The sequence below is a fragment of the Salvelinus namaycush genome, chromosome 4, assembly GCF_016432855.1.
Source record: "Salvelinus namaycush isolate Seneca chromosome 4, SaNama_1.0, whole genome shotgun sequence".
In the NCBI taxonomy this organism is placed as follows: domain Eukaryota; kingdom Metazoa; phylum Chordata; class Actinopteri; order Salmoniformes; family Salmonidae; genus Salvelinus; species Salvelinus namaycush.
In genome coordinates this window covers 51,373,987-51,399,635 of record NC_052310.1, presented here as the reverse complement: position 1 = coordinate 51,399,635, position 25,649 = coordinate 51,373,987, and the positions used below count along the sequence as shown (strand labels likewise).

At 42.1% G+C, this 25,649-nt stretch overlaps 1 protein-coding gene across 1 annotated transcript in view; it reads right to left on the bottom strand.

Annotated features, from left to right (window-relative positions):
* Positions 1–5,264: 5,264 nt before the first annotated feature.
* The window catches only part of gfra1a (gdnf family receptor alpha 1a), a 110,819-nt gene continuing 90,434 nt past the window's right edge, over positions 5,265–25,649 (bottom strand). The window contains exons 7-9 of the mRNA XM_038990567.1: positions 16,044–16,243; positions 8,730–8,777; positions 5,265–7,893 (exon numbers count right to left, since the gene is read on the bottom strand). Of these exons, the coding sequence (XP_038846495.1) occupies positions 7,738–7,893; positions 8,730–8,777; positions 16,044–16,243 (404 nt within the window). The 3' untranslated portion in view covers positions 5,265–7,737. The remainder of the gene's footprint in view (positions 7,894–8,729; positions 8,778–16,043; positions 16,244–25,649) is intronic.

Sequence of the window (25,649 nt, the reverse complement as noted above, 5' to 3'; positions counted from 1 at the left end):
GCTGAAAGATGTCTTGCAGTGTCTTGCAGTGTCTTTTGGAAAGCAGACTGAACCAGCTTTTCCTATGGGATTTGCTTATGTTTAGTTCTATTCTGTTTCTTTTTTATCAACAAAACAAACTTCTTAGTCCTTGAGATGACAAGCGTACCCATAACATGATGCAGCCACAACCATGCTTGAAAATATAAAGTGGGACTCAGTGATGTGTTGTATTTGCCCCAAACATAACGATTTGTATTCAGGACATATAGTTAATTTCTTTGACACATTTTGGGGTTTTACTTTAGTCCCTTATTGCAAACAGGATGCATATGTTGGAATATTTGTATTATGTACAGGCTTCCTTCTTTTCACTCTGTCATTTAGATTCGTATTGTGGATTAACTACAATGTTGTTGATCCATCCTCTGTTTTCAATCACAGCCATTAAACGTTGTAACTGTTTTAATATCACCGTTGGCCTCATGGTGAAATCCCTGAGTGGTTTCCTTCCTCTCTTTGGAGTGATTGGGTGTATTGATGCACCATCCAAAGTGTAATGAATAACTTCATCATGCTCAAAGGATATTCTGCATTATTTAATTTTTTACCCATCTACCAATAGGTGCCCTTCTTTGCGAAGCATTGGAACACCTCTGTGGTCTTTGTGGTTGAATCTGTGTTTGAAATTCACTGCACACCAAGTGAGTCCATGCAACTTATTATGTGACTTGTTAAGCAATTTTTTACTCCTGAACTTATTTGGGCTTGCCATAACAAAGAGGTTGAATACTTACTGACTCAAGAAATTTCAGCTTTTAATTTTTTGTTATTCATTTGTGAAAAATGTCTAAAAACATAATTACACTTTGACATTATGAGATATTGTGTGTAGGCCAGTGACAAAAAAATTCAAAATGTAATCAATTTTAAATTCAGGCTGTAACACAACTAAATGTGGAAAAGGTCAAGGGGTGTGAATGTATGTGGACACCCATTCAAGTTAGTGGATTTGTCTATTTCAGCCACACCCATTGCTGACGGGTGTATAAAATCGAGCACATATCCGTTCGCAGTAGAATGGCCTTACTGAAGATCTCAGTGACTTTCAAAGTGGCATCTTCATAGGATGACACGTTTCCAACAAGTCAGTTCGTCAATTTTCTTCCATGCTAGAGCTGTCCCGGTCAAATGTAAGTGCTGTTATTGTGAAGCGGAAACGTCTAGTAGCAACAACGGCTCGGCCGTGAAGTGGTAGGCCACACAAGCTCACAGAATAAGGAACTCACAGAACTCACAGGACCGCTGAGTGCTGAATCACGTGTAGCGAAAATATAATTTGTCCTCGGTTGCAACACTCACTATCGAGTTCCAAACTGCCTCTGGAAGGAACGTCAGCACAATAATTGTTTGTTGGGAGCTTCATGAAATGGGTTTCCATGGCCGAGGAGCTGCACACAAGCCTAAGATCACCATGCACAATGCCAAGCGTCGGCTGGAATGGTGTAAAGCTTGCCACCATTGGACTCTAGAGCAGTGGAAACGCGTTCTCTGGCGTAATGAATCACGCTTCACCATCTGGCAGTCCGACGGACGAATCTGGGTTTGGCAGATGCCAGGAGAACGCAACCTGCCGCAATGCATATTGCCAACTGTAAAGTTTTGTGGAGAAGGAATAATGGTCTGGGGCTGTTTTTCATGGTTCGTGCTAGACCCCTTAGTTCCAGTGAAGGCCAATCTTAACGCTACAGCATACAATGACATTCTAGAGGATTCTGTGCATCTAACTTTGTGGCAACAGTTTGGGGAAGGCCTCTTCCTGTTTCAGCATGACCATGCCCCCGTGCAAAAAGCGATGTCCATACAGAAATGGTTTGTTGAGATCGGTGTGGAAGAACTTGACTGGCCTGCACAGAGCCCTGACCTCAACCCCATCAAACACCTTTGGGATGAATTGGAACGCCGACTGCGAGCCAGGCCCAATCGCCCAACATCAGTGCTCTTGTGGCTAAATGGAAGCAAGACACCGCAGTAATGTTCCAACATCTAGTGGAAAAGCCTTCCCAAAAGAGTGGAGGCTGTTATAGCAGCAAAGGCGGGACCATCTCCATATGAATGCACATGATTTTGGAATGAGATGTTCGATGAGCAGGTTTCCACCTGCTTTTGGTCATGTAGTGTACTTTCTGAAGGCACTGTAGAGCAACCCCAATGTGACATGTTTATTAATAGATGTGAACTAATGCCTGTGGAAAGTGACTTGAAATGCTTACATCTTTTCAGTTTTTACATCCTATTAAGTAGCTTCAGAAATTACTTGCAGACTGTACATTTGTAGATATAAACAATCATCTGACGACGATGCTTAAGATCTGTTTCCCCCTTACTTTTTCACAGACTAACTATAATACCAGCACTTTTTTAGATTAGACATGTTCTATGCAAGGCCAGCTTCAGAGTGGTTGGGTTAAATGCGGAAGACACGTTTCAGTTGAATGCATTCAGTTGTACAACTGACTAGGTATCCCCCTTTCCCTTTATACAACATTTGTTTCAATAGGACTTCTTTGAGAAGCCAGCTCATCTAGTTCACCAAGCTCCTCCTTAGACCAGTCTTATACAATATTATTTTGTTAGACTATTTTAGCCTTGATTATTGCCTGAATTTTTTTCCCCAAGTACTTCAGTTTATAGTCTGTTTTCTCGAAGTGCAGTTATTAACGGTCATCTCCATAACCAAGGTTCCTTTAGGTCAATAATATGTATTGAAGCCTCCTCAAGGTTAGGTCAATTAACCTAACGTAGCGGGCGTAAAAGAAACGCCTGAAACTAGATCCTTACATACTGGTCTTGACGTGAAGACAAAAACTGTCAGGGGAGGTTCTCTTCTGCACTGTTCAACCAATCCAGTAAATGTGGAGGAGGGGTTAAGATGGAGTGTCACATTATTAACATCCAAAAGCAGAAGTTACGTCACCGGCTCCGTTTCCATTTCGGCAGAGGCTCGTGTCAATAGACTAGTTTTTAGAACTTCTTAATAAGCACATCTCCAATGTGAAATTCAGTTTTACTCTCGCTATCAAAAATGTTATTCCCTACATTTAGGGGAACTAATGTTCAATATCTTTCTTTTACTGTTCCCCTTTTTGCTGGAGGGCTTTAATTTCAAGGTTGTGCATTGCATTTGTTTGACATTAATAAAACATTTTCTGTTTGTCTGAAAGGGCATTATCCTCCTTTAGCCCATGCCATTTCCATCTATTCTCTTTTACAGGATATGATTGGAAATATTGTGCGTGATGGGAGCCCTAGTTACATAACATTGGTGTTATTCTTTGGAACACATTCCATTCAACCTCAGCTGATACATATTATTCTCAGAAATCCAGAATTAAAATCTTACAAAATCGCTTCAGATGCTCGATCAATGTTACGTGCGTCTGTCCACTAGAGATTAGGGTATGTTGTTTTGCCTTCTGTAAGAGGACTGGATGAATAGAAAAGCCACATATCAACCAAGCACTTTAACTTAATTGTAAGAGCTGATTCTCGCTACCAAACCAGCATGAACATCTTCAGTGCATCCTTTCAACATCACTCAGACAGTCCCATTTCAATGTGTTTCTCACAGCTGCTGCTGCGTTCTGTCAAAGTCTGTATAACATGTTCTAACATATTGTCTCAGATTCATTATTTCTGTCCATGATCAAAATGCCTGCAAGAAACATACTTACATGAAGTACCAGCTGGTATACTGTTGAAACAACCACACCAGTGACATTTTGAGTTGATTTCAGAAAAAACTATGTAACAACATGTGATGTAATAATTGTGAGGCGTTCCCTAATCTGTGGGATTTGAAAGGTCAACCCCGTTGGCTGTCTTTCTACCCCATTCCAGCGAAACAACCCACTCCTAGTATGATGTCCAGAGAAAGGCCATACAGCCATTACATACTATTTCCTGCTCCATTGTGGAAAAGTGCATGCATGAAATTGACCCTCCCTTCTCAGTATTGTACTTTTTGTGCATTGAAGCTTAACTGTTTTTGCGATTCATGTTTTGTTCCTGGAGTATTTCAAGTGGGATGGACTTGAATGTGTCCAGAGGTGTTCTGAGAATGTTCCCCAATCTAGGCTCAGGGCCAGGGAACAGTCAAACATTTTCAGAACTTTCTTATGTTTCTTATGAACTTTATTATATCGCCCTCTCTAACTTTAAGCATCAGCTGTCAGAGCAGCTTACTGATTACTGTACCTGTACACAGCCCATCTGTAAATAGCACACCCAACTACCCCATCCCCATATTGTTATTTAGCCTCTTGCTCTTTTGCACCCCAGTATCTCTATTTGCACATCATCATCTGCACATCTATCACTCCAGTGGTAATGCTAAATTGTAATTATTTTGCCTTTACGGCCTATTTATTGCCTTACCTCCCTAATCTTCTACATTTGCACACACTGTACATAGATGTTTCTATTGTGTTATTGACTACGTTTGTTTATGTGTAACTCTGTGTTGTTTGTTTTTATCTTGGCCAGGTCGCAGTTGTAAATGAGAACTTGTTCTCAACTAGCCTACCTGGTTAAGTAAAGGTGAAATAAAAAAATACATGTTTGATTCGTGACACGAAGAGAATGTTTTCCTTTGACATTGTCAGACATTTTCCCCAATGTCCTGGGAACATGTTTATCTGACATGGTAAAGCCAAGGCTGATGTCCTCATCTGGAACCGCTCTTCATCTCAGCATGTCATAGATAAACTATTATGTGTCAACACGGTCAATCTTTTCAGCACAGCTCCAGATTCCACAGCTCACACAGTTCATTCTCAGGTACCAGACAATGGCTACACATGTCTATTTATGCAGACAGGTTCACCTTACTTGAATCAGGACTCTCTATGGCTGCGTTGACCAAGCACATAAGATCTTTTTCAGAGCTGATGTGATTGGTCAAAAGACCAATTAGTGGAAAGAAATACCTGAATTGGTCTCTCTCTCTCTCTCTCTCTCTCTCTCTCTCTCTCTCTCTCTCTCTCTCTCTCTCTCTCTCTCTCTCTCTCTCTCTCTCTCTCTCTCTCTCTCTCTCTCTCTCTCTCTCTCTCTCTCTCTCTCTCTCTCTCTCTCTCTCTCTCTCTCTCTCTCTCTCTCTCTCTCTCTCTCTCTCTCTCTCTCTCTCTCTCTCTCTCTCATACAGCCAGTAAAACAGGGTTATAACAGGCCACAGAACAACCCCCTACGGAATACAAAAACAACCTCACTGTTGGATGAGTCAACATTTTAATTATCATTTTATACAATAGATTGTACATTTTCACAGGCTAGAAGTAACGTGGATAGCTGAGGGATTGTTTGTTTCCAATCAGTATAAACATTGCAGTTCGTTTTCTTTTAGTTAAACAACCAATGTGATGCAGATGAATACAAATACTCTTGGGGTATTTTATGTCTTCACCTGCCACTCAGTGGGCTCGTTATCCTCCGTCCCCCACAGATTCCAACACATTCATCCTCTGTCTCTGTGAAATATCAGCAATCCAACTGCAGATACCAATGTGTTAAACCACCCAGCTGCCTCGGATCCCATAGATCAAATGATATATATCCTATATCCTTTATTGCATTTCCTATCAACCATGCGATATTATGAACTTTAACCTCTGTGTACGGTCCTATATGCTCCTTACTTGTGCGGGATGTAGCAGTTTAATAAATTAAGGCCAAAATAGTCAAAGATAGAAAAATAACAGGGTATTTGCCAAAAAACAATATATTTAGGCAACAGCATAAATGTAACTGTGGTAGAATATTTGTTTGCTTAGGAAATACAATAGGAGAGCTACATTGATATCTTCATTTACATTAGTTCCTTCATATGTTTGTGGGCAAGTACGCAGCTTGTTGTAAAACAAAAATGATATTGTTTAATTTGATGTATTTTACAGGGAATCTGAATCTGCTAAAATTGGTTGAATATTTGTTTGCTCAGGAAAAACAATAGGAGAGCTACATTGATATCTTCATTTACATTAGTTCCTTTATACGTATTGTGGCAAATATGTTGCTTGCTGTAAAACAAAAATGCTATTGTTTAATTTGATGTATTTTATAGGGAATCTGAATCTGATCAAATTGCTCACAATGCTCCTGAACAGAAGATTATAATCAGACATTTCTAGTCCAATTACTGTTTCAATCAAGTACATACATATATAATTTTAATGCCCAGTAAATAACATGTAATATATATTATGTTTTGAAAAGCCACACGAACCCAAGCAGCATGTCATAAATGCTTTAAAATGTCCAAAGGCTAAATTAATTTGCTGCACATGCCACATGTAAGTGTGAGGTGACTGTGTGTTGGGTGGTTTACATGAGCAAATTATTACTTCAAATGTATCTTTTTATTTGCACATTTCATTTGAGAGTTAAATATGATTATGTTACAAGGTTGATACTTTCTCAGGAGACATACAAAATGCTACAATATACATACAAGAGTCACATGTTCTGCGTCAGCTGGACTCAGATGCCAATCGTTATTTATAAGCCTTCGCTCCAATAAGATTGACAGTTGTATTGGGAAGGCGATATGATAACACATTGAGCAGATGTATGCTAGTCTATTGAATGATTGTGTGTAATTACAGTGTACACAATAAAGCTTTGATCATGAGAATCAATCTCTGGTGGGCTGATACAATTCTTAAAGTCATCATCTGTACGGCTGTTGCCAAGAGCTCCACAGCTCTTTACGATGCTTACAGAGCAGTTCGAGTCCAGCGCTCACATACTCATTCAGGTAGGAATGTGTCTACCAGAAACCCTACATACATTCCTCCCTTTCATCCAGTATAGAGAAAATATGTCAAACTACTTTGAAAGACCAAAACAATGTCCAATTCCACTCAAATAGCTCCATGTACATTTTAGCGAGCCTTTACATGTGGGTGTGAGTGTGTACTGTATGTGTGTGCTGGTCTTTGCGCGTGTGCTTTTTGCATGCGTGTATGAGCCTGAGCTACAATGTCAACGTGAGCTCTTAATATGTGTGTTTTGCTGCAGCAGGCTGAGTTGGTGACACAAACGTGGCACCCAACAGAATACAGGGTTCTGTAGCCATTTTACTGTAAATCAAAGGTTCTAAAGCCAAGATTTTGTGGTCTAGCCATCTATACTGTCTGAGCTCTGTGCCAACATAGCTCCATCCACATCTTCAAATTCCTTCTTCTCAAATGTGAAAGGATGGCAGACACCATATCAAAACACACACGCACGCCACAGAAGAGATATATTGAAAAAGCTGCCTACCTCATGTAAACCATTGCGATCAAAGTGATGGGGAATTTTTGCCTCAGCCTCAACACACAAACTCACTTGGATAAAAGCGCCTGCTTAATGACAATACCATTATTAATACATTAGATCCCATGTGAAGGACTCGTACCAGGAACAGCCCAAAAGCCACCAGCCATTGTGTATTTGAATGTAGCAATGCATTCTCATGATCGCACAGTGACCGACATAGAAGCTTTTCCCTTCATAAAACAAAAACGAGAGAAAACAGAGCAAAACTGAGTTACACTGAGATCACTTTAGCACACTTCAACGTAATGCTTCTTCAAACTAGAATTAAAAAAGGAAACAGAAAGAAGGGAAAGAAAAATACAACAGGTGTACTGGGAACAGAGAATATAATTTCTTCTTTATACAAATTGAGTCTGTCCATGTTTTTGAAATGCAGCATGGCTACAAGACTGCTGCGGGGTAGAGCGCTGCCAGGGTGCAGTGTAGCAGCACGGCCAGCAGGAGCAACAGTGAGTATAGGTGTGCCTGAGATGACGGCAGCCCGGCTGAATTCCTGGAGATGGAGTTGGATATACCGGGGTCGTCGATCTGTGGGTCCTGTGGAGGGAGGGACAGAGAATTAAAACAACTTGACAAATCATAACGATCAGTTGTTCCCTGGTTGCATCAAAAAACTGCATTTAAAGTGTCCACATTCATGATCTCTTGGGGCTACACGCAAAACACTATATCAAATACACATTTTCAATTAGAGAAAGCTGACATAATCCAAACCAAATTAGAAAGTCTTAATAACACCACAAATGTGTGATTAAATTGGCAGACTAGACTGGAAAGTAAAAAAATAAAATAAAATGTTTTAAGAACTAAAATGCCAGGGTGGCTCTGTCATATCCATGTGTTGCTTTGGAGGTGAGATGAAAAGCTCTTTGATGCACTAATGAATTGCTGAGCTGAAAAGGGGCCATGTCTTCTCAGGCTGTTTGAACCTGCCACTGCCTCCTTAAATGTCACTCCATGGAATAATGCAGCTTTATTATGTACAATGACATTTACTGAACTTTGAAGAGCACTAGATAAGCAATGCTCACATTTCAGCCCAGAGGACTACAAAGACCATGGGCATGTGTGCAGAAGGGGTCGCCTTGACTTCTTTATGTGGGTCTGTGTCATGAGGTTAGGGTCCAAGTAGTAATTACCTTAATCTTTCCTCTTAATTGAAAATATACACTACTGTTCATAAATAGTTTTACATAGATCACGACTGATTAGGTAGGACCTGCTCACATTTTCTGGATAGGTCATATGGTCAGGAAAACCTCCTGGTCTTAGTCATGATGAATTGTTAGTTGATAGTTATGGCTTAAAGTTAGATTCATATTTCTTTCTCAAACAAGGTTCATTAGGATAATCAAACTATGCTCTCCACTTACCACGCAAAGCACCCCATCAATTGAGATGTTAGACTTCAGTTTCTGTGCCTGTAAAACCAAGAGAAACATGGTCAAAACCACCATACTGTGTGTAGTAGGAATTTATGCGCTCGTCTAAGTGATTGTAAACAGTGATGGACCATGGGTAGTGCTCAACATCAGTGATTTGTTGCTTTGGAATAATATAAAATACATATGCCATTCAGAAGGAGCTTTTATCCAAAGTGACTTAGTCATGTGTGCATACATTTTTCGTATGGGTGGCCCCGGGAATCAAACCCACAATTCTGGCATTGCAAGTGCCATCCTTTACCAACTGAGCCATACAGTACCATTTTCTACTGAAATACATGTCGCCATTGATCCTCTTACAGTTTTTCGATTCAGTGGTTACAGATGACTTCCCGGACCAGCTTGTATGAGGAAACGTCTCTGGTCACAGTTAAATCTCAGCGCTTTTCCACTTCTAAATCCTTTCATTTATAATGTGCCTCGAACAACAGCTTGGCTGCTCTAGGTAATGTCGTATGATGAGGCCAGTCATCTGGTATTTGCAGGACCTCAAGTGGACAAAGACCTTGAAGGGAAACTGCTGTTGTCAACAGTGAAACAGTGATGATTTACATGACAGGGTTGCGTTCAGTGCCCTATGTGAGCCAGTTGCTCTAATGCTTTACAATACTTCCCGTTTTCCATTTAGTGGGAGCTAGAAAAAACTGTGTGTGCATGCGTGTTTTCCTGTGTGTGTGTGTGTGTGTTGTGGGGATGTAGGTCTGAAAGGTCTGAAAGTATAATATACTGAACAAAATTATAAATGCAACATGCAACAATTTCAACGATTTTACTGAGTTACAGTTCATATAAGGAAATCAGTCAATTGAAATAAATAAATTAGGCCCTAATCTATGGATTTTACATGACTGGGCAGTGGTGCAGCCATGGTTGGGCCTAGGAGGGCATAGACCCACCTACTGGGGAGCCAGGCCCAGCCAATCAGAAGTAATTTTTCCCCACAAAAGGGTTTTATTACAGACAGAAATACTCCTCAGTTTCATCAGCTGTCCGGGTGGCTGGTCTCAGACGATCTCGCAGGTGAAGAAGCTGGATGTGGAGGTCCTGGCCTGACGTGGTTACGCGTGGTCTGCGTTTGTGAGGCCAGTTGGACGTACTGCCAAATTCTCTAAAACGAAGCTGGAGGTAGTTTATGGTAGAGAAATTAACATTCAGTTCTCTGGTAACAGCTCTGGTGGACATTCCTGTAGTCAGCATGTCAATTCCCCCAAAACTTGAAACATCTGTTGCATTGTGTTGTGTGACAAAACTGCACATTTTAGAGTGGCCTTTTATTGTCCCCAGCACAAGGTGCACCTGTGTAATGTCCATGCTGTTTAATCAGCTTCTTGATGTGCCACACCTGTCAGGATTATCTTGGCAAAGGAGAAATGCTCAATTACACAAACTTTTTGTGCATATGGAACATTTCTGGGATCTTTTATGTCAGCTCATGAAACATGGGACCAACACTTTCCATGATGCGTTTATATTTTTGTTCAGTATAAATGAAAATCCAGGCCGGTTTCTGTTACTGCAAGTATTACCCCTAGAGCCATGGGGAATATGGCACAGAGAAGGCATGATAATGCAGTAATTCAGCGAGTCTGGACTATTACAAAGTGTTTATGTGGAGTAATATGTACTTTGTGAAGAAAACAAATTAAGACCAACCAACTTGGCAATTCAAGTTAGACTGATAACTAGTCCTGATCAGTATAATGTGGGAGTGTAGAAGACAGTGTGAGGGTGTGTGGATTTGGCTGTAATGGGAGTTGGATGGGACACAGTAGAGGGAAATTAGAGATGTTTGTCATTGCCCACTGAATGGAATCCAGAGCTGTCGCACAATTAATTTCTCTCCCACTGGCCTAAACCATCAATTAGCTTGACTGGGCATGCTGTTATTGTTTCATACATCACCATGCATTATCTATGGGATTTCATGGGGAACGGAGGAGAATCAGACCTGTATCCTTTACGAGTACATGCGTATGTATGTGTAGGGTGTTGAATACCAATAACCTGTAACCAGATTATAACCAACTAAAAAATGTTCTATAACAATTTATGTAGTTCTGTCCTTGAGCTGTTCTTGTCTATTCATGTTCTGTATTATGTCATGTTTCATGTTTTGTGTGGACTCCAGGAAGAGTAGCTGCTGCTTTGGGGATCCTAATAAAATACCAAATACCAAAATACAACCTGACCATGATGTTACAAAATATGTCTTTATAACCAGTTTCACCCACTGGCGATGTTGATGTAGAAATGCTGTTTGAATATGTTTGATACAGACTTGTCTAAAGGCAGCTAAGCAATTTTCATTTGAGTTAACTATTCATAAGTAAAACTGAATCACCTCTGGGGTTCACAGTGAATAATCTGTTTTGCTTCTCTTAACTGTCAGGCCCAGGTTGGGGAGCACTCCAGGCCCTGCTGGGCTCAGCAGCAACACAACAGACTCTCTTTGCTATTGTTCCTGGTGCTGAGATACGCTGGGAGCCACCTGACTTTGTTGAATCTCTGACGTGGGACAAAAGGCATTTCTGCCTGCGCCACTTTCAATCCACACAAAGAGAGGCAAATCGCTCTCACCGGATACAAGACAAAGAGAAGCCTTCCTAATTCAGTTTGAAGCTTAAGGTCACAAAGAAAAAGAAAAAAAATACTTCCTGGCAGTTTGAGGAATACACAGTAGAGCTAAATTTGATTTGCGAAAATATATAAAATGAAAGACAAAAAAAAACATATTTCAAGCTGCTTACGTTGGAAGTTCCAAAGTCTAGTGGGGTCCTGAGTCATTGGTTTTGCACAAGTGCTACAGCTGTCTGCCAGTGCCAGTATAGAGAGTTTGTAATCGATGAGGAGAGGAGAGAGGAGTGAGTGTTCTGACAGGCCCGTCCCCTGAGTGTGTGATTAGAAAGAGCTTGTCTGCCTCCGACAGCCGTTCCTCCTCAACACACGCTCCAGAGCAAACAGGGCTAATACAGGAACACACACTCTCATTAACTTCAGCTTGACACGCCATGCGCACAGCGCCAACAGCACTAACTCGCCAATACACCAGCCTCATTATCAGCTTAGTGTGTTGTGTGTGTGTGTGTGTGTGTGTGTTTGTGGTGTGTGTGTGATGTGAGACAAACACACATTTGCTAAAACCATACAATAGTTTTGCATGCGCATCTGTGTGGGAAGGATGATTGCCTCCTGCACTTGTGTGTTGTGTGATGTGTGTGTCCTTGCAAAGTGAACACTTTCATCTGATTGGAGAATGTGTGTATCTATGACAGAACCCTGGACAGACCTAATACTGTGAGCTTCCCAAGTCTGAACATTAGTGTCAGTTACATCACATTGCTGATATACAAATGGGTTTGTTTTGTTGAAGCCATTCACACTGATCAAGGTACCATCTTAGATGTTAATCTTAATAACCATCAACCATCCTCTGATACAGCACCGGTCTCTGTCCCTTGATGTAAATGTAAGATCCATCTCCAGCAGGTCATCTAAGCCAGGACATCATCGCAGAGATAACTCCCGCTCCACCACTGTATTCCTGTATTCCGCACACTATTTATCTCCCATCCAGATCAATCTGGGTAATATATCCTAATCTGTACCATTAGCGTATGAATGCCCTATCAAATGGTGCAGGCCGAGCAGCAAGGGACATGCAGGACCTCATCAGGCGAGGGGTCGGCTGGCTGGCGGTCAGGCTAGCGGTCATCCATGTTAATGGGAGCTGGGTGGCAGTAGGTGACATTTAGATCAGACCACACGTCACCTTGTCGGTGACACCACCGTGCCTTTTTTACCGAGGTGAATGAAGCCTGCACACTGGTCATGTGTGATTCTCCAGGGCGCTAGAGTGTGTGTATGCTGTGTATGTGAGGGAGTACATCTAGTGTGTCTGCTGTTGGAGTGAGTGTTTGAGCTGCAGTGTGTAGCAGGATGTGCTGACTGACTGAAGGACAGTGTCTAGCTATGACAATGACTCCACTCAGTGTCTAGCTTTACCACTAATCGGCCAGGATAACAATTTAATATATGTGCCTCAGACTCCTATACAACTGTTAGTCCATTACAAGTTAATGCAGGTTCTGCTGAAAAAAAGCAGTATTGGTTCTCAAAAGGGCTACCCAGCTAGCATATAATGTTCTTAGAACCATATGTTTCTCAGAGTTGGGTGAGAGTGTGGTTGTCCTGTGGTTATTTTGCATACAACCTTCCCACAACTTTCTAGGAATAGTGTAGGATAGTTGCTTGGTTTTGGAAAATTCTCTGCACATTTAAGGAACTTAACAAAAAACGTTTTTTTCTTGGCATTTAATTATTTCATTAATGTTATTGGAACGTTCTCCAACTGTTTTGACATTGGGAATGTTTTCAAATAGTTCAGAGAACGTTAAGAAACAACGTTATTCTGTGGAAATGTCAGTACTTCAGCATAAACACCCATTTGGCACGCACTGTTTCCGTTTCAATTACTCAATATTTTTAACAAAAACGGACGACTGTAACTAAGGCCAGGAATGTCAATGCAATCAAAGGGCAATGATCTCAAGTCAGTCATAATGTGGCTAATAGGCTAGCGCACATGTGTCAAACAAACCCTGTGGACCAACTAGGATAAACACACATAAATGAGTATAAATGAGTCAACAGTTGAGTCATCTACTTTATGAAATTACCACGCTCCCATCGGTGACTCAACTTCGATTGCGATGCTTTCCTGTGTCCCATGTCCCGCGCAGCGGAGGGAAAGTGTACAGACACATGCCACAGTCCTAGCTAGGCTACTAAAATGTTGTAGTCTGGCTTTGGTTTTTAAAGCTTGACAATGAATACCACCGCCCCAAAAAACTGTAACAAAACACAATGCAAAGGAGAAACATGTAGCCCTATTACAACTACAATACACAATATGTAAAAATACTATATAGAGCATCGTATATACATAAGTGGACATTATAAAGGGCTATGTTTTTCTAATAAATCAATGGGCAGTTTAAATTTTTTTTTTTATGAATAAACTATGTCTGGCCTGGGAATTCAATGTGTTTTTTCAATTTGGCCTGTGTGCTGATTGAGATTGACACCCCTGGGCTAGCGTATCTATTTATGTAGCTAGCTATTTATTTAGTAAGCTAAAAACACGGAGCCTTACATTAGCTGGCTAACTAGCTGCTGGGATGATGTCAAGTCATTGGAGGAGTGGGTGAGTGACCAACTTATTTTGGTGGCTACAGCTGTGAATCGCTTTGCTAGCTAACTAGCTTGAAGGACTGTTATCCACAGTTAGCATATCTTATTTGTCAATCAAATGTAATTGGCATCGATAAAATAAAAGGGCAGGCAGGCAATTTCCCATTCAGTTATCAAAACATAGCTTGGGAAAGCATGCATTGGCAGGCAAACTGCAGAAGGACGAGCAGACTGCTATTCCTGTCACGTTCTGACCATAGTTCTTTTGTATTTTCTTTGTTTTAGTGTGGTCAGGGCGTGAGTTGGGTGGGTTATCTATGTTTTGTGTTTCTGTGTTGGTTTTCTCGTTTGGCCTGATATGGTTCTCAATCAGAGGCAGGTGTTAGTCATTGTCTCTGATTGGGAACCATATTTAGGTAGCCTGTTTTCTGTTGGGTTTTGTGGGTGGTTATTTTCAGTCTTTGTGTGTCTGCACCAGACAGAACTGTTTTCGGTTTTCCTTTTTGTTTCACTTTGTTAGTTTGTATTTTGTTTTGAGAGGATTTATTTAATGTTCCCTAGTTAGATTTTATCTCATCTCACTCTGGTAAGCATTAGTTGTCGATCTTGTTGTTGTTGATGTGCATAGGCAACTGAGGGAGAAATAACCTACCTTTTCATGGTTGTTTGATCAATAGGACTGTGAAGTTCCCAAATGTAAGAGGATTCCTGTAGTATTTACATATTTGCAGAAATCCATTCAGGTTTATTTTGTGGCTTTTGGTGAATACGTTCTAATGATCTAAAGCCACGCTGTTGCTACTGCCTGTAAACACACAGTCCAGTTCGAAGGGAATGATGGCAGGTCGTGTAGCAAATGGCTTATTTGCATATAGGCCTACTGATTGGCTATGGCGCACCGGTCTGCGTAGACTCCGGTCCTGGACAAGACAGATGTTTTTATTAGGTTTTATGTACTGCAGTGTCTATTAATTGTCAAAACGCATGGCCGCTTTCCCACTCTATATTGCTAATTCAAGTTCTCAAATTGTTCCAAGAACGTGAAGAAACAATGTTCTTTTGTGTGAATTTCAGTACTTCAGCATAACGTTTCCTACAGGTTTCCTCATGGTTCTATTTAAAGTCATGTTCTCCAATTGTTCTGAGAACTTTCCATAAGAAAACTTTCCATAAAAACGACAAGAAATCTTTAGTAACTTTCATAGAATGTTCTAAGAATGTTATTTAAAAACATATACATTCCGTTCTCAGCATCAACAAACCTCTCTATCCTCTATCCCGTTAAGTTTGTTCAGGTGTGTTGGCCTCGCCCACTAATTGGCCACACCTGATCTTAATAAATGCTTGTTTCCTTCTAAATGAGTTTTGTTTGAATTGACTAAAATGAACAGCTTTGTATGCATAAATAAACATGGCATGTTAGCTCCATTCTGGTGGCGATGTGGAATAATTCCATGAGAACAGAAGATTATAGTTTTGAATCTCACTGATGCCGTGTCACAATAAAAAAGAAATGTGCTTGCATGATTAATGCCTAAGGAAATGAATTTCCGTGTATCCTATCTGTGCTTGGAGTTCAAAAAGGTTAACCCTAAATAAGCTAGCAGTGTTATTAAAAGTTTTAAGGAAGTTATTCAAAAACCTCAAAATAATCTATAATTTCCGTTCTCAGAGCGTTAATAAAACCTCCCGGGAAAACTCTCAGAACCAGAGTAAAACCTTCTGAGAACCTCCCTGCAACCTAAGAATAAATGTTCCCACAACATGCAAAAATGTCACTTCTGTTATTAAAATGTTTTTAAAAAATTACGTTTTACCAGTCAGAAAACGTATGGCTTTGTTCTCAGAACCAACTTTCAAGGAACCAAATGTGCTAGCTGAATACTCTACAGATTTGTTCTACCTCATTAAATCAATATTGCTTAAATTAAGCCAGTGCCATCTTAAAATAGTTCCCTAAGATTAGATGCTGGGCCGTAGGCCCCCAGGACAGGAGATCCATGGGGCATGAAATCACTTCTCGCTGTGTGTCATAGCTGCTGGAGCCCTCACCTGCAAGCTGCCACAGAAGTGGTAGAGGGACTCGTCTCCTGTGTTGAGATGGTTGGTGTTTGTGGCGGCATCCAGTGAGTTGGACGAGCGGTCCTTAGCCTTCTGGGAAGGAGTGGTGGTGGAGGTGGTGGTCTGCACCGGAGGCATGGGCTGCCAAACTCCCACGTCTGTCCCGTTCCCAAACGCGTGGATGGCTTTGCCTACAGAGAGACCAGACTCTGTGTTAGACTACTACACCAATGTTGCATTGGGAGAAGAGATTGAGAGAGAAAGTATTCATTTTTCCACATTTTGTTGTGTTACAGCCTGAATTGAAAATGTATTAAATATAGATTTTGTGTGACTGGCTTACACACATTTTTTTTAAACAAATTAAATGAAAATCAAAAGCTGAAATGTCTTGAGTCAATAAGTATTCAACCCCTTTGTTATGGCAAGCCATTAGTAAGTTCAGGAATAAAAATGTGCGTAACAAGTCACATAATGTGCGTAACAAGTTGCAATAATGGAGTTTAACATGATTTTTTATTCCTAGTCAAGCAGTGAATGTCAAACACAGATTCAACCACAAAGACCAAGGAGGTTTCCATGCCTCGCAAAGAAGGGCACCCATTGATAGATGGGTAAAAAAGCAGACAATGAATATTCCTTTGAGTATGGTTAAGTTACTACACTTTCGCTGGTGTATCGATACACCTACAGTGAAGGAAAAAAGTATTTGATCCCCTGCTGATTTTGTACGTTTGCCCACTGACAAAGAAATGATCAGTCTATAATTTTAATGGTAGGTTTATTTGAACAGTGAGAGACAGAATAACAACAAAAAAATCCAGAAAAACGCATGTCAAAAATGTTATAAATTGATTTGCATTTTAATGAGGGAAATAAGTATTGGTGTCTTTCATACAGGTAACGAACTGAGATTAGGAGCACACTCTTAAAGGGAGTGCTCCTAATCTCAGTTTCTTACCTGTATAAAAGATACCTGTCCACAGAAGCAATCAATCAATCAGATTCCAAACTCTCCACCATGGCCAAGACCAAAGAGTTCTCCAAGGATGTCAGGGACAAGATTGTAGACCTACACAAGGCTGGAATGGGCTACAAGACCATCGCCAAGCAGCTTGGTGAGAAGGTGACAACAGTTTCTGCGATTATTCGCAAATGGAAGAAACACAAAAGAACTGTCAATCTCCCTCAGCCTGGGGCTCCATGCAAGATCTCACCTCGTGGAGTTGCAATGATCATGAGAACGGTGAGGAATCAGCCCAGAACTACACAGGAGGATCTTGTCAATGATCTCAAGGCAGCTGGGACCATAGTCACCAAGAAAACAATTGGTAACACACTACGCCGTGAAGGACTGAAATCCTGCAGCGCCCGCAAGGTCCCCCTGCTCAAGAAAGCACATATACATGCCCGTCTGAAGTTTGCCAATGAACATCTGAATGATTCAGAGGACAACTGGGTGAACGTGTTGTGGTCAGATGAGACCAAAATGGAGTTCTTTGGCATCAACTCAACTTGCCGTGTTTGGAGGAGGAGGAATGCTGCCTATGACCCCAAGAAACCATCCCCACCGTCAAACATGGAGGTGGAAACATTATGCTTTGGGGGTGTTTTTCTGCTAAGGGGACAGGACAACTTCACCGCATCAAAGGGACGATGGACGGGGCCATGTACCGTCAAATCTTGGGTGAAAACCTCCTTCCCTCAGCCAGGGTATTGAAAATGGGTCGTGGATGGGTATTCCAGCATGACAATGACCCAAAACACACGGCCAAGGCAACAAAGGAGTGGCTCAAGAAGAAGCACATTAAGGTCCAGGAGTGGCCTAGCCAGTCTCCAGACCTTAATCCCATAGAAAATCTGTGGAGGGAGCTGAAGGTTCGAGTTGCCAAACGTCAGCCTCGAAACCTTAATGACTTGAAGAAGATCTGCAAAGAGGAGTGGAACAAAATCCCTCCTGAGATGTGTGCAAAGCTGGTGGCCACCTACAAGAAACGTCTGACCTCTGTGATTGCCAACAAGGGTTTTGCCACCAAGTACTAAGTCATGTTTTGCAGAGGGGTCAAATACTTATTTCCCTCATTAAAATGCAAATCAATTCATAACATTTTTGACATGCGTTTTTCTGGATTTTTTTGTTGATATTCTGTCTCTCACTGTTCAAATAAACCTTCCATTAAAATTATAGACTGATCATTTCTTTGTCAGTGGGCAAACGTACAAAATCAGCAGGGGATCAAATACTTTTTTCCCCTCACTGTAGTAACTACAAAGCTATAGGTGTCCTTCCTAACTCTGTTGCCAAATAGGAATGGATCAACTGTAAGCACAGGCAAAATCCTAGAAGAAAACCTGGTTCAGTCTGCTTTCCACCAGACACTGGGAGATGAATTCAGCTTTCAGCAGGACAATGACCTAAAACACAAGGCCACATCTACACTGGAGTTGCTTACCAAGGAGATAGTGAATGTTCCTGAGTGGCCGAGTAACAGTTTTGACTTAAATCTACTTGAAAATCTAGCGCAAAACATGAAAATGGTTGTCTAGCAATGATCAACAACCAATTTGACAGAGCTCAAAGAATTTTGAAAAGAATAATGGGCAAATGTTGCACAATCCAGGTGTGGAAAGCTCTTACAGACTTACCCAGAAAGACTCACAGCTGTAATGGCTGACAAAGGTGTTTCTACAAAGTATTGACTCAGGTGAGTGAATACTTATGTAAATGTCATATTTCTATGTTTCATTTTCAATACATTTGGAAAAATGTCTAAAAATAGGTTTTCACTTTGACATTATGGGGTAGGTATTGTGTGTAAATATATTTAATCAATTTTGAATTCAGGCTGTAACACAACAAAATGTGGAAAAACTCAAGGGGTGCGAATACTTTCTAAAGGTACTACATAAGGATAGAGGTGGGCCTTGAGGGTGAAGGAGAAGAAGCAAGATTGTGAATGCAGATATGCCAAATTTATGTGCAGCATATGTCAGTGGCGTTCTGTGCCGCTTAAGATATTTTTTTAATGAGCATGGTCTTATTTATATTACAGCATTTTGGATGACTGTCATTCATATTCCATTCACCCAGCTCAATGGAACATCGATAGGTGTAGGCTACTACATGATACTCAAATGTTCCCTATACACAGCATGAGGTTGCTACAACCTAGCCTATGAATGAAAGTTTACAACGTACTGTAGGTGCACAGATCGAGAGAAATTTGAGTAATCAAGGTGACATATATTGACACTTTCAATACCGCCTTGCACACTCTTGCCTGCATTTAGATGATCTAGGGTGTAGTCATTAGTCCAACAGTTGCAAACAATATTTTCAGGTATGTTTATCCCCGTTTCGTCACCGGAATGAATACACCCCTGATCACACAGTTCACTTTCATAGCAGCCACATAGAAACAGCATGATCCCATTGTGGACTTCAGTGCACACCACATCAGCTGTTCGCGACCAGGCAAAACAAAAATTCCAAGCCAAAACTTTATATCATAACCACTAACCACAGCTTACATTGTTGTCACCATATTAGCTAATGTCAAAGTCAACATAGCTACTAGAACTAACGTATTAGTAAACCTGCTACAATCATGCAGTAGAGTGTAGATACTGTAGTAAGCAGTATAGCAGTGACACCGGTGTGCCCCGGTGACGATACATTTATAAATCTAATAGGTTACCTTGACTTGGAAGAGTTCTAGTGTCTGATAGCCATAGCCAGCTAGCTAACATAAACTCAGCAAAAAAAGAAACGTCCCTTTTTTAGAACCCTGTCTTTCAAAGATAATTCGTAAAAATCCAAATAACTCCACAGATCTTCATTGTAAAGGGTTTAAACACTGTTTCCCATGCTTGTTCAATGAACCATAAACAATTAATGAACATGCACCTGTGGAACGGTTGTTAAAACACTAACAGCTTACAGATGGTAGGCAATTAAGGTCACAGTTATGAAAACTTAGGACACTAGAGGCCTTTCTCTGAAAAACACCAAAAGAAAGATGCCCAGCGTCCCTGCTCATCTGCGTGAACGTGCCTTAGGCATGCTGCAAGGAGGCATGAGGACTGCAGATGTGACCAGGGAAATAAATTGCAATGTCCATACTGTGAGACGCATAAGACAGCGCTACAGGGAGACAGGACGGACAGCTGATCGTCCTCGCAGTGGCAGATCATGTGTAACAACACCTGCACAGGATCGGTACATCCGAACATCACACCTGCGGGACAGGTACAGGATGGCAACAACAACTGCCCGAGTTACACCAGGAATGCACAATCCCTCCATCAGTGCTCAGACTGTCCATAATAGGCTGAGAGAGGCTGGACTGAGGGCTTGTAGGCCTGTTGTAAGTCAGGTCCTCACCAGACATCACCGGCAACAACGTCGCCTATGGGCACAAACCCACTATCGCTGGACCAGACAGGACTGGCAAAAAGTGCTCTTCACTGACGAGTCACGGTTTTGTCTCACCAGGGGTGATGGTTGGATTCGCGTTTATCGTCGAAGGAATGAGCGTTACACCGAGGCCTGTACTCTGGAGCGGGATCGATTTGGAGGCGGAGGGTCCGTCATGGTCTGGGGCGGTGTGTCACAGCATCATCGGACTGAGCTTGTTGTCATTGCAGGAAATCTCAAAGCTGTGGTACCCTTCCTGCAGGCTCATCCTGACATGACCCTCCAGCATGACAATGCCACCAGCCATACTGCTCATTCTGTGGGTGATTTCCTGCAAGACAGGAATGTCGGTGTTCTGCCATGGCCAGCGAAGAGCCCACATCTCAATCCCATTGAGCATGTCTGGGACCTGTTGGATCGGAGGGTGAGGGTTAGGGCCATTCCCCCCAGAAATGTCCGGGAACTTGCAGGTGCCTTGGAGGAAGAGTGGGGTAACATCTCACAGCAAGAACTGACAAATCTGGTGCAGTCCATGAGGAGGAGATGCACTGCCGTACTTGATGCAGCTGGTGGCCACACCAGATACTGACAGTTACTTTTGATTTTGACACCCCCTTTGTTCAGGGACACATTATTCAATTTCTGTCTCAGTTGTTGATTCTTGTTATGTTCATACAAATATTTACACATGTTAAGTTTGCTGAAAATAAACGCAGTTGACAGTGAGAGGACGTTTCTTTTTTTGCTGAGTTTAGTATCCCTCTCTGTTTGAGTATGCTAAACTAGCTAGCTGCATTTGCTAGCTAAGCTATGCTAACCTTTATGTGGTCTTTTTGAAGAACGTTTTGTTAACAATGAAAATTAAAATACATTTTTGAATCAAGTCCTGAAGTGGTATCGATATATTGACAAAAAAATCTTTCATATGGGGAGGAACGGGAGAAGAGCTGTCAAACTTTATGGCATTACTCAATGACATTGACCCCAATCTCAAATTCACTATTGAATGTGACACTAAACGTGTTCATTACCTCAATATGTGGATTGAGAAATCAAATGGAACCCTGTTTAGAAAAGAAATGGACAGAAATACTCTATTACAGGGCGACAGCTTCCACCTGAGCCATTAAAAAGAGGACTTCCAAGAAGCCAGTATTTCAAACTGGGCCGTATATGCCACTCCACAGAGGACTATCTAGAAAAAGCAGCGGAGATGCGTAATAGGTTTCTAAGAGGCTACTCTCCACAATGTGTGGAAGAAAAATACCCACTCGAGCTATAGAACACTGTAATTGTAACGATGTACGCTGAGAGTCAAAAAGCAAGTTCAGGGAGTGAATATATTTCATAAATAAATGAATAAACCAAGAAACACAAACAGCGCACCGTCATGAAACAGGAACAATGACGACTGGGGAAGAAACCAAAGGGAGTGACATATATAGGGCAGGCAATCAAGGAGGTGATGGAGTTTAGGTAAGTGTCATAATGCACTGATGCCCGTAACGATGGTGACAGGTGTGCGCCATAACGAGCAGCCTGGTGACCTAGAGGCCGGAGAGGGAGCACACATGGCAGTAATGTTCACCACCACATATACTTTGAACTCACGCAAAGTGGGAGATGCTGTCAAGAAACACTGGCATGTTTAATCATCGGAACCAGCTTGCCTGCTGAATTTAAGAATCAACCACTTATAAGAGAGGTTGCAATTTACGCGATAAATTGGCCCATGCCAACTGCCAGCCACAAAAGAAAATCAGCCAGGCTCTTTCATGCCCTCTTCCGAATGGTAGCTATAAATGCAGAGGTTGCACAAGGTGCAACAATATGATGAAGTGTGAATATTTCTGCCACCCACATACAGGAATACAGTTCCAAATAAATGACATTATTACGTGTTCCACCACCCATGTTATTTACATTATTAAATGTCCATGTGGGCTGTGTTATGTAAGTAAAACCTCTCGTTCTCTCAAACAGAGAATTAGTGAACATAAAAGTTCAATCAGGAGAAACGACAGGGATTACTCAGTCAAAGGACATTTTAATGACCAAAAACATGACATTTCTACCTTTAGATTTTGTGGCACAGAGAAAGTTAAGATATCAGACAGGGGAGGTGATATAAATAGTACTCAGAGCAAAAGAGAATGTTTTTGGATTTTCACCCTCCAGACATTTTTCCTAAAGGTCTTAATGATGAAATGCCTATGTATGTGATGTTGTAAATGTGAACATGAATAATGCCCCCATTTCAGATTACTCTGACGTTTTTCTTGCACTGTACCCAATGATTTATGAAAACTTGCTTGGTGGGTCGATGTCCTGATTGTGGTTTTACAGACGTGTTTAATACGTTTTATGTACACACTTTATTAGAATATTTATGAAATGCACATTGTTATTTTTGGTAACATTACTTATTTTCCCTCGATTCCAACCCCATTCAATGCATGGAACGGATGTGAGTGGAGCTATGTCTATATAAGGGTGCTAATAAAAACAAACTCTAAGGCCTTGAGGCCAATACCTAAAGCTTTTTAAAGAGCAGTGATACTATCAAGAGCAGTGTGTGGGTTTCTTCTTTTTTTCTCATCTTATTCAACTGTTAGCATGTACCTGAAAAAAAGATAACTCAAATGTGCGAGTGCCCTTTGAATTTTTAAATAAGTAAAAGTGAAAAACATACAAAATATAGCTAGCTTTCTCTCTCTCTCTCGCTCTTGCTTCTCCTTCATTTTTTAAATAAATTAATCTGTTCAAAACTGTTCAACTATTGTCTTTCTCTATGAGTCAACTACGAGAGAGAGAGAGAGAGAGAGAGAGAGAGAGAGAGAGAGAGAGAGAGAGAGAGAGAGAGAGAGAGAGAGAGACTACATCTAAGTCCAAAACAAAAAGCTTTTCATAAAGCCATTACTGGAGTAAAACAGTATCCATTATTAAGCAATCTTTTCCAAACACTATGGAATAGGTGGGAGAGAACAATCAAATTATATGGAATTACACTGGGGGAAAAACTCTAGTGAGTGTGGTTTAGTTTGCCTGAGCTGAGGGATATGAATATGTTAGCTAGGGACATAATAATAATAATAATAATAACAAAGTGATGATGAGGCTATTTACCCTATCCATTAGTGTGCATACAATGCACCTGGTCTATCTATGAAGTAAAGCAGACTGTTGTGCTGCAGAATGAGGACCCAAAAGCGACGTAATAGTAACAGAGTCTTTATTCCAGAATAAAACAAATAATGATTCTCCTGGATACTATCCTCTCGTCAACAGAGAGGAACGACTGGAGACGCGACCACAGACTGCAGGTCGCTTCAGGAAGGCACTGGCCGTAGCTGACATTGACACCTGCTCACACGCAGCATCTGAAGAAGGCAAAGAACACGACAGGGCGGAACAAGGACACAGGAACAGCAAACGTCAAACAAGAATCCGACAAGGACAGAAGCGGAAAACAGAGGGAGAAATAGGGACTCTAATCAGAGGGCAAAATAGGGGACAGGTGTGAAAGAGTAAATGAGGTCGTTAGGAGAATGAGAAACAGCTGGGAGCAGGAACGGAACGATAGAGAGAGAGAAAGAGGGAAAGAACCTAATAAGACCAGCAGAGGGAAGCACAGGGACAAGACATGATGAAAGACAAAACATGACAGTACCCCCCCACTCACCGAGCGCCTCCTGGCGCACTCGAGGAGGAACCCTGGCGGCAACGAAGGAAATCATTAATCAACGAACGGTCCAGCACGTCCCGAGATGGAACCCAACTCCTCTCCTCAGGACCGTAACCCTCCCAATCCACTAAGTACTGGTGACCACGTCCCCGAGAACGCATGTCCATGATCTTCCGTACCCTGTAAATAGGAGCGCCCTCGACAAGGACGGGGGGGGGGGAGGGAAGACGAATGGGGGCGCGAAGAAAAGGCTTGACACAAGAGACATGGAAGACAGGGTGGACGCGACGAAGATGTCGCGGAAGAAGCAGTCGCACAGCGACAGGATTGACGACCTGAGAGACACGGAACGGACCAATGAACCGCGGAGTCAACTTGCGAGAAGCTGTCGTAAGGGGAAGGTTACGAGTGGAAAGCCACACTCTCTGACCGCGACAATACCTAGGACTCTTAATCCTACGTTTATTGGCGGCTCTCACAGTCTGCGCCCTGTAACGGCAAAGTGCAGACCTGACCCTCCTCCAGGTGCGCTCACAACGTTGGACAAAAGCCTGAGCGGAGGGAACGCTGGACTCGGCGAGCTGGGACGAGAACAGAGGAGGCTGGTACCCAAGACTACTCTGAAACGGAGATAGCCCGGTAGCAGACGAAGGAAGCGAGTTGTGAGCGTACTCAGCCCAGGGGAGCTGTTCTGCCCAAGACGCAGGGTTTCGAAACGAAAGGCTGCGTAATATGCGACCAATCGACTGATTGGCCCTTTCTGCTTGACCGTTAGACTGGGGATGAAACCCGGAAGAGAGACTGACGGAAGCACCAATCAAACGACAGAACTCCCTCCAAAACTGTGACGTGAATTGCGGACCTCTGTCTGAAACGGCGTCTAACGGGAGGCCATGAATTCTGAACACATTCTCAATGATGATTTGTGCCGTCTCCTTAGCGGAAGGAAGCTTAGCGAGGGGAATGAAATGTGCCGCCTTAGAGAACCTATCGATAACCGTAAGAATCACAGTCTTCCCCGCAGACGAAGGCAGACCGGTAATAAAGTCTAAGGCGATGTGAGACCATGGTCGAGAAGGAATGGGAAGCGGTCTGAGACGACCGGCAGGAGGAGAGTTACCTGACTTAGTCTGCGCGCAGTCCGAGCAAGCAGCCACGAAACGGCGCGTGTCCCGCTCCTGAGTAGGCCACCAAAACCGCTGGCGAATAGAAGCAAGCGTACCCCGAACGCCGGGGTGGCCAGCTAACTTGGCAGAGTGAGCCCACTGAAGAACAGCCAGACGAGTAGAGACAGGAACGAACAGAAGGTTACTAGGACAAGCGCGCGGCGACGCAGTGTGAGTGAGTGCTTGCTTTACCTGTCTCTCAATTCCCCAGACAGTCAACCCGACAACACGCCCCTCAGGGAGAATCCCCTCGGGGTCGGTAGAAGCCACAGAAGAACTAAAGAGACGGGATAAGGCATCAGGCTTGGTGTTCTTATTTCCCGGACGAT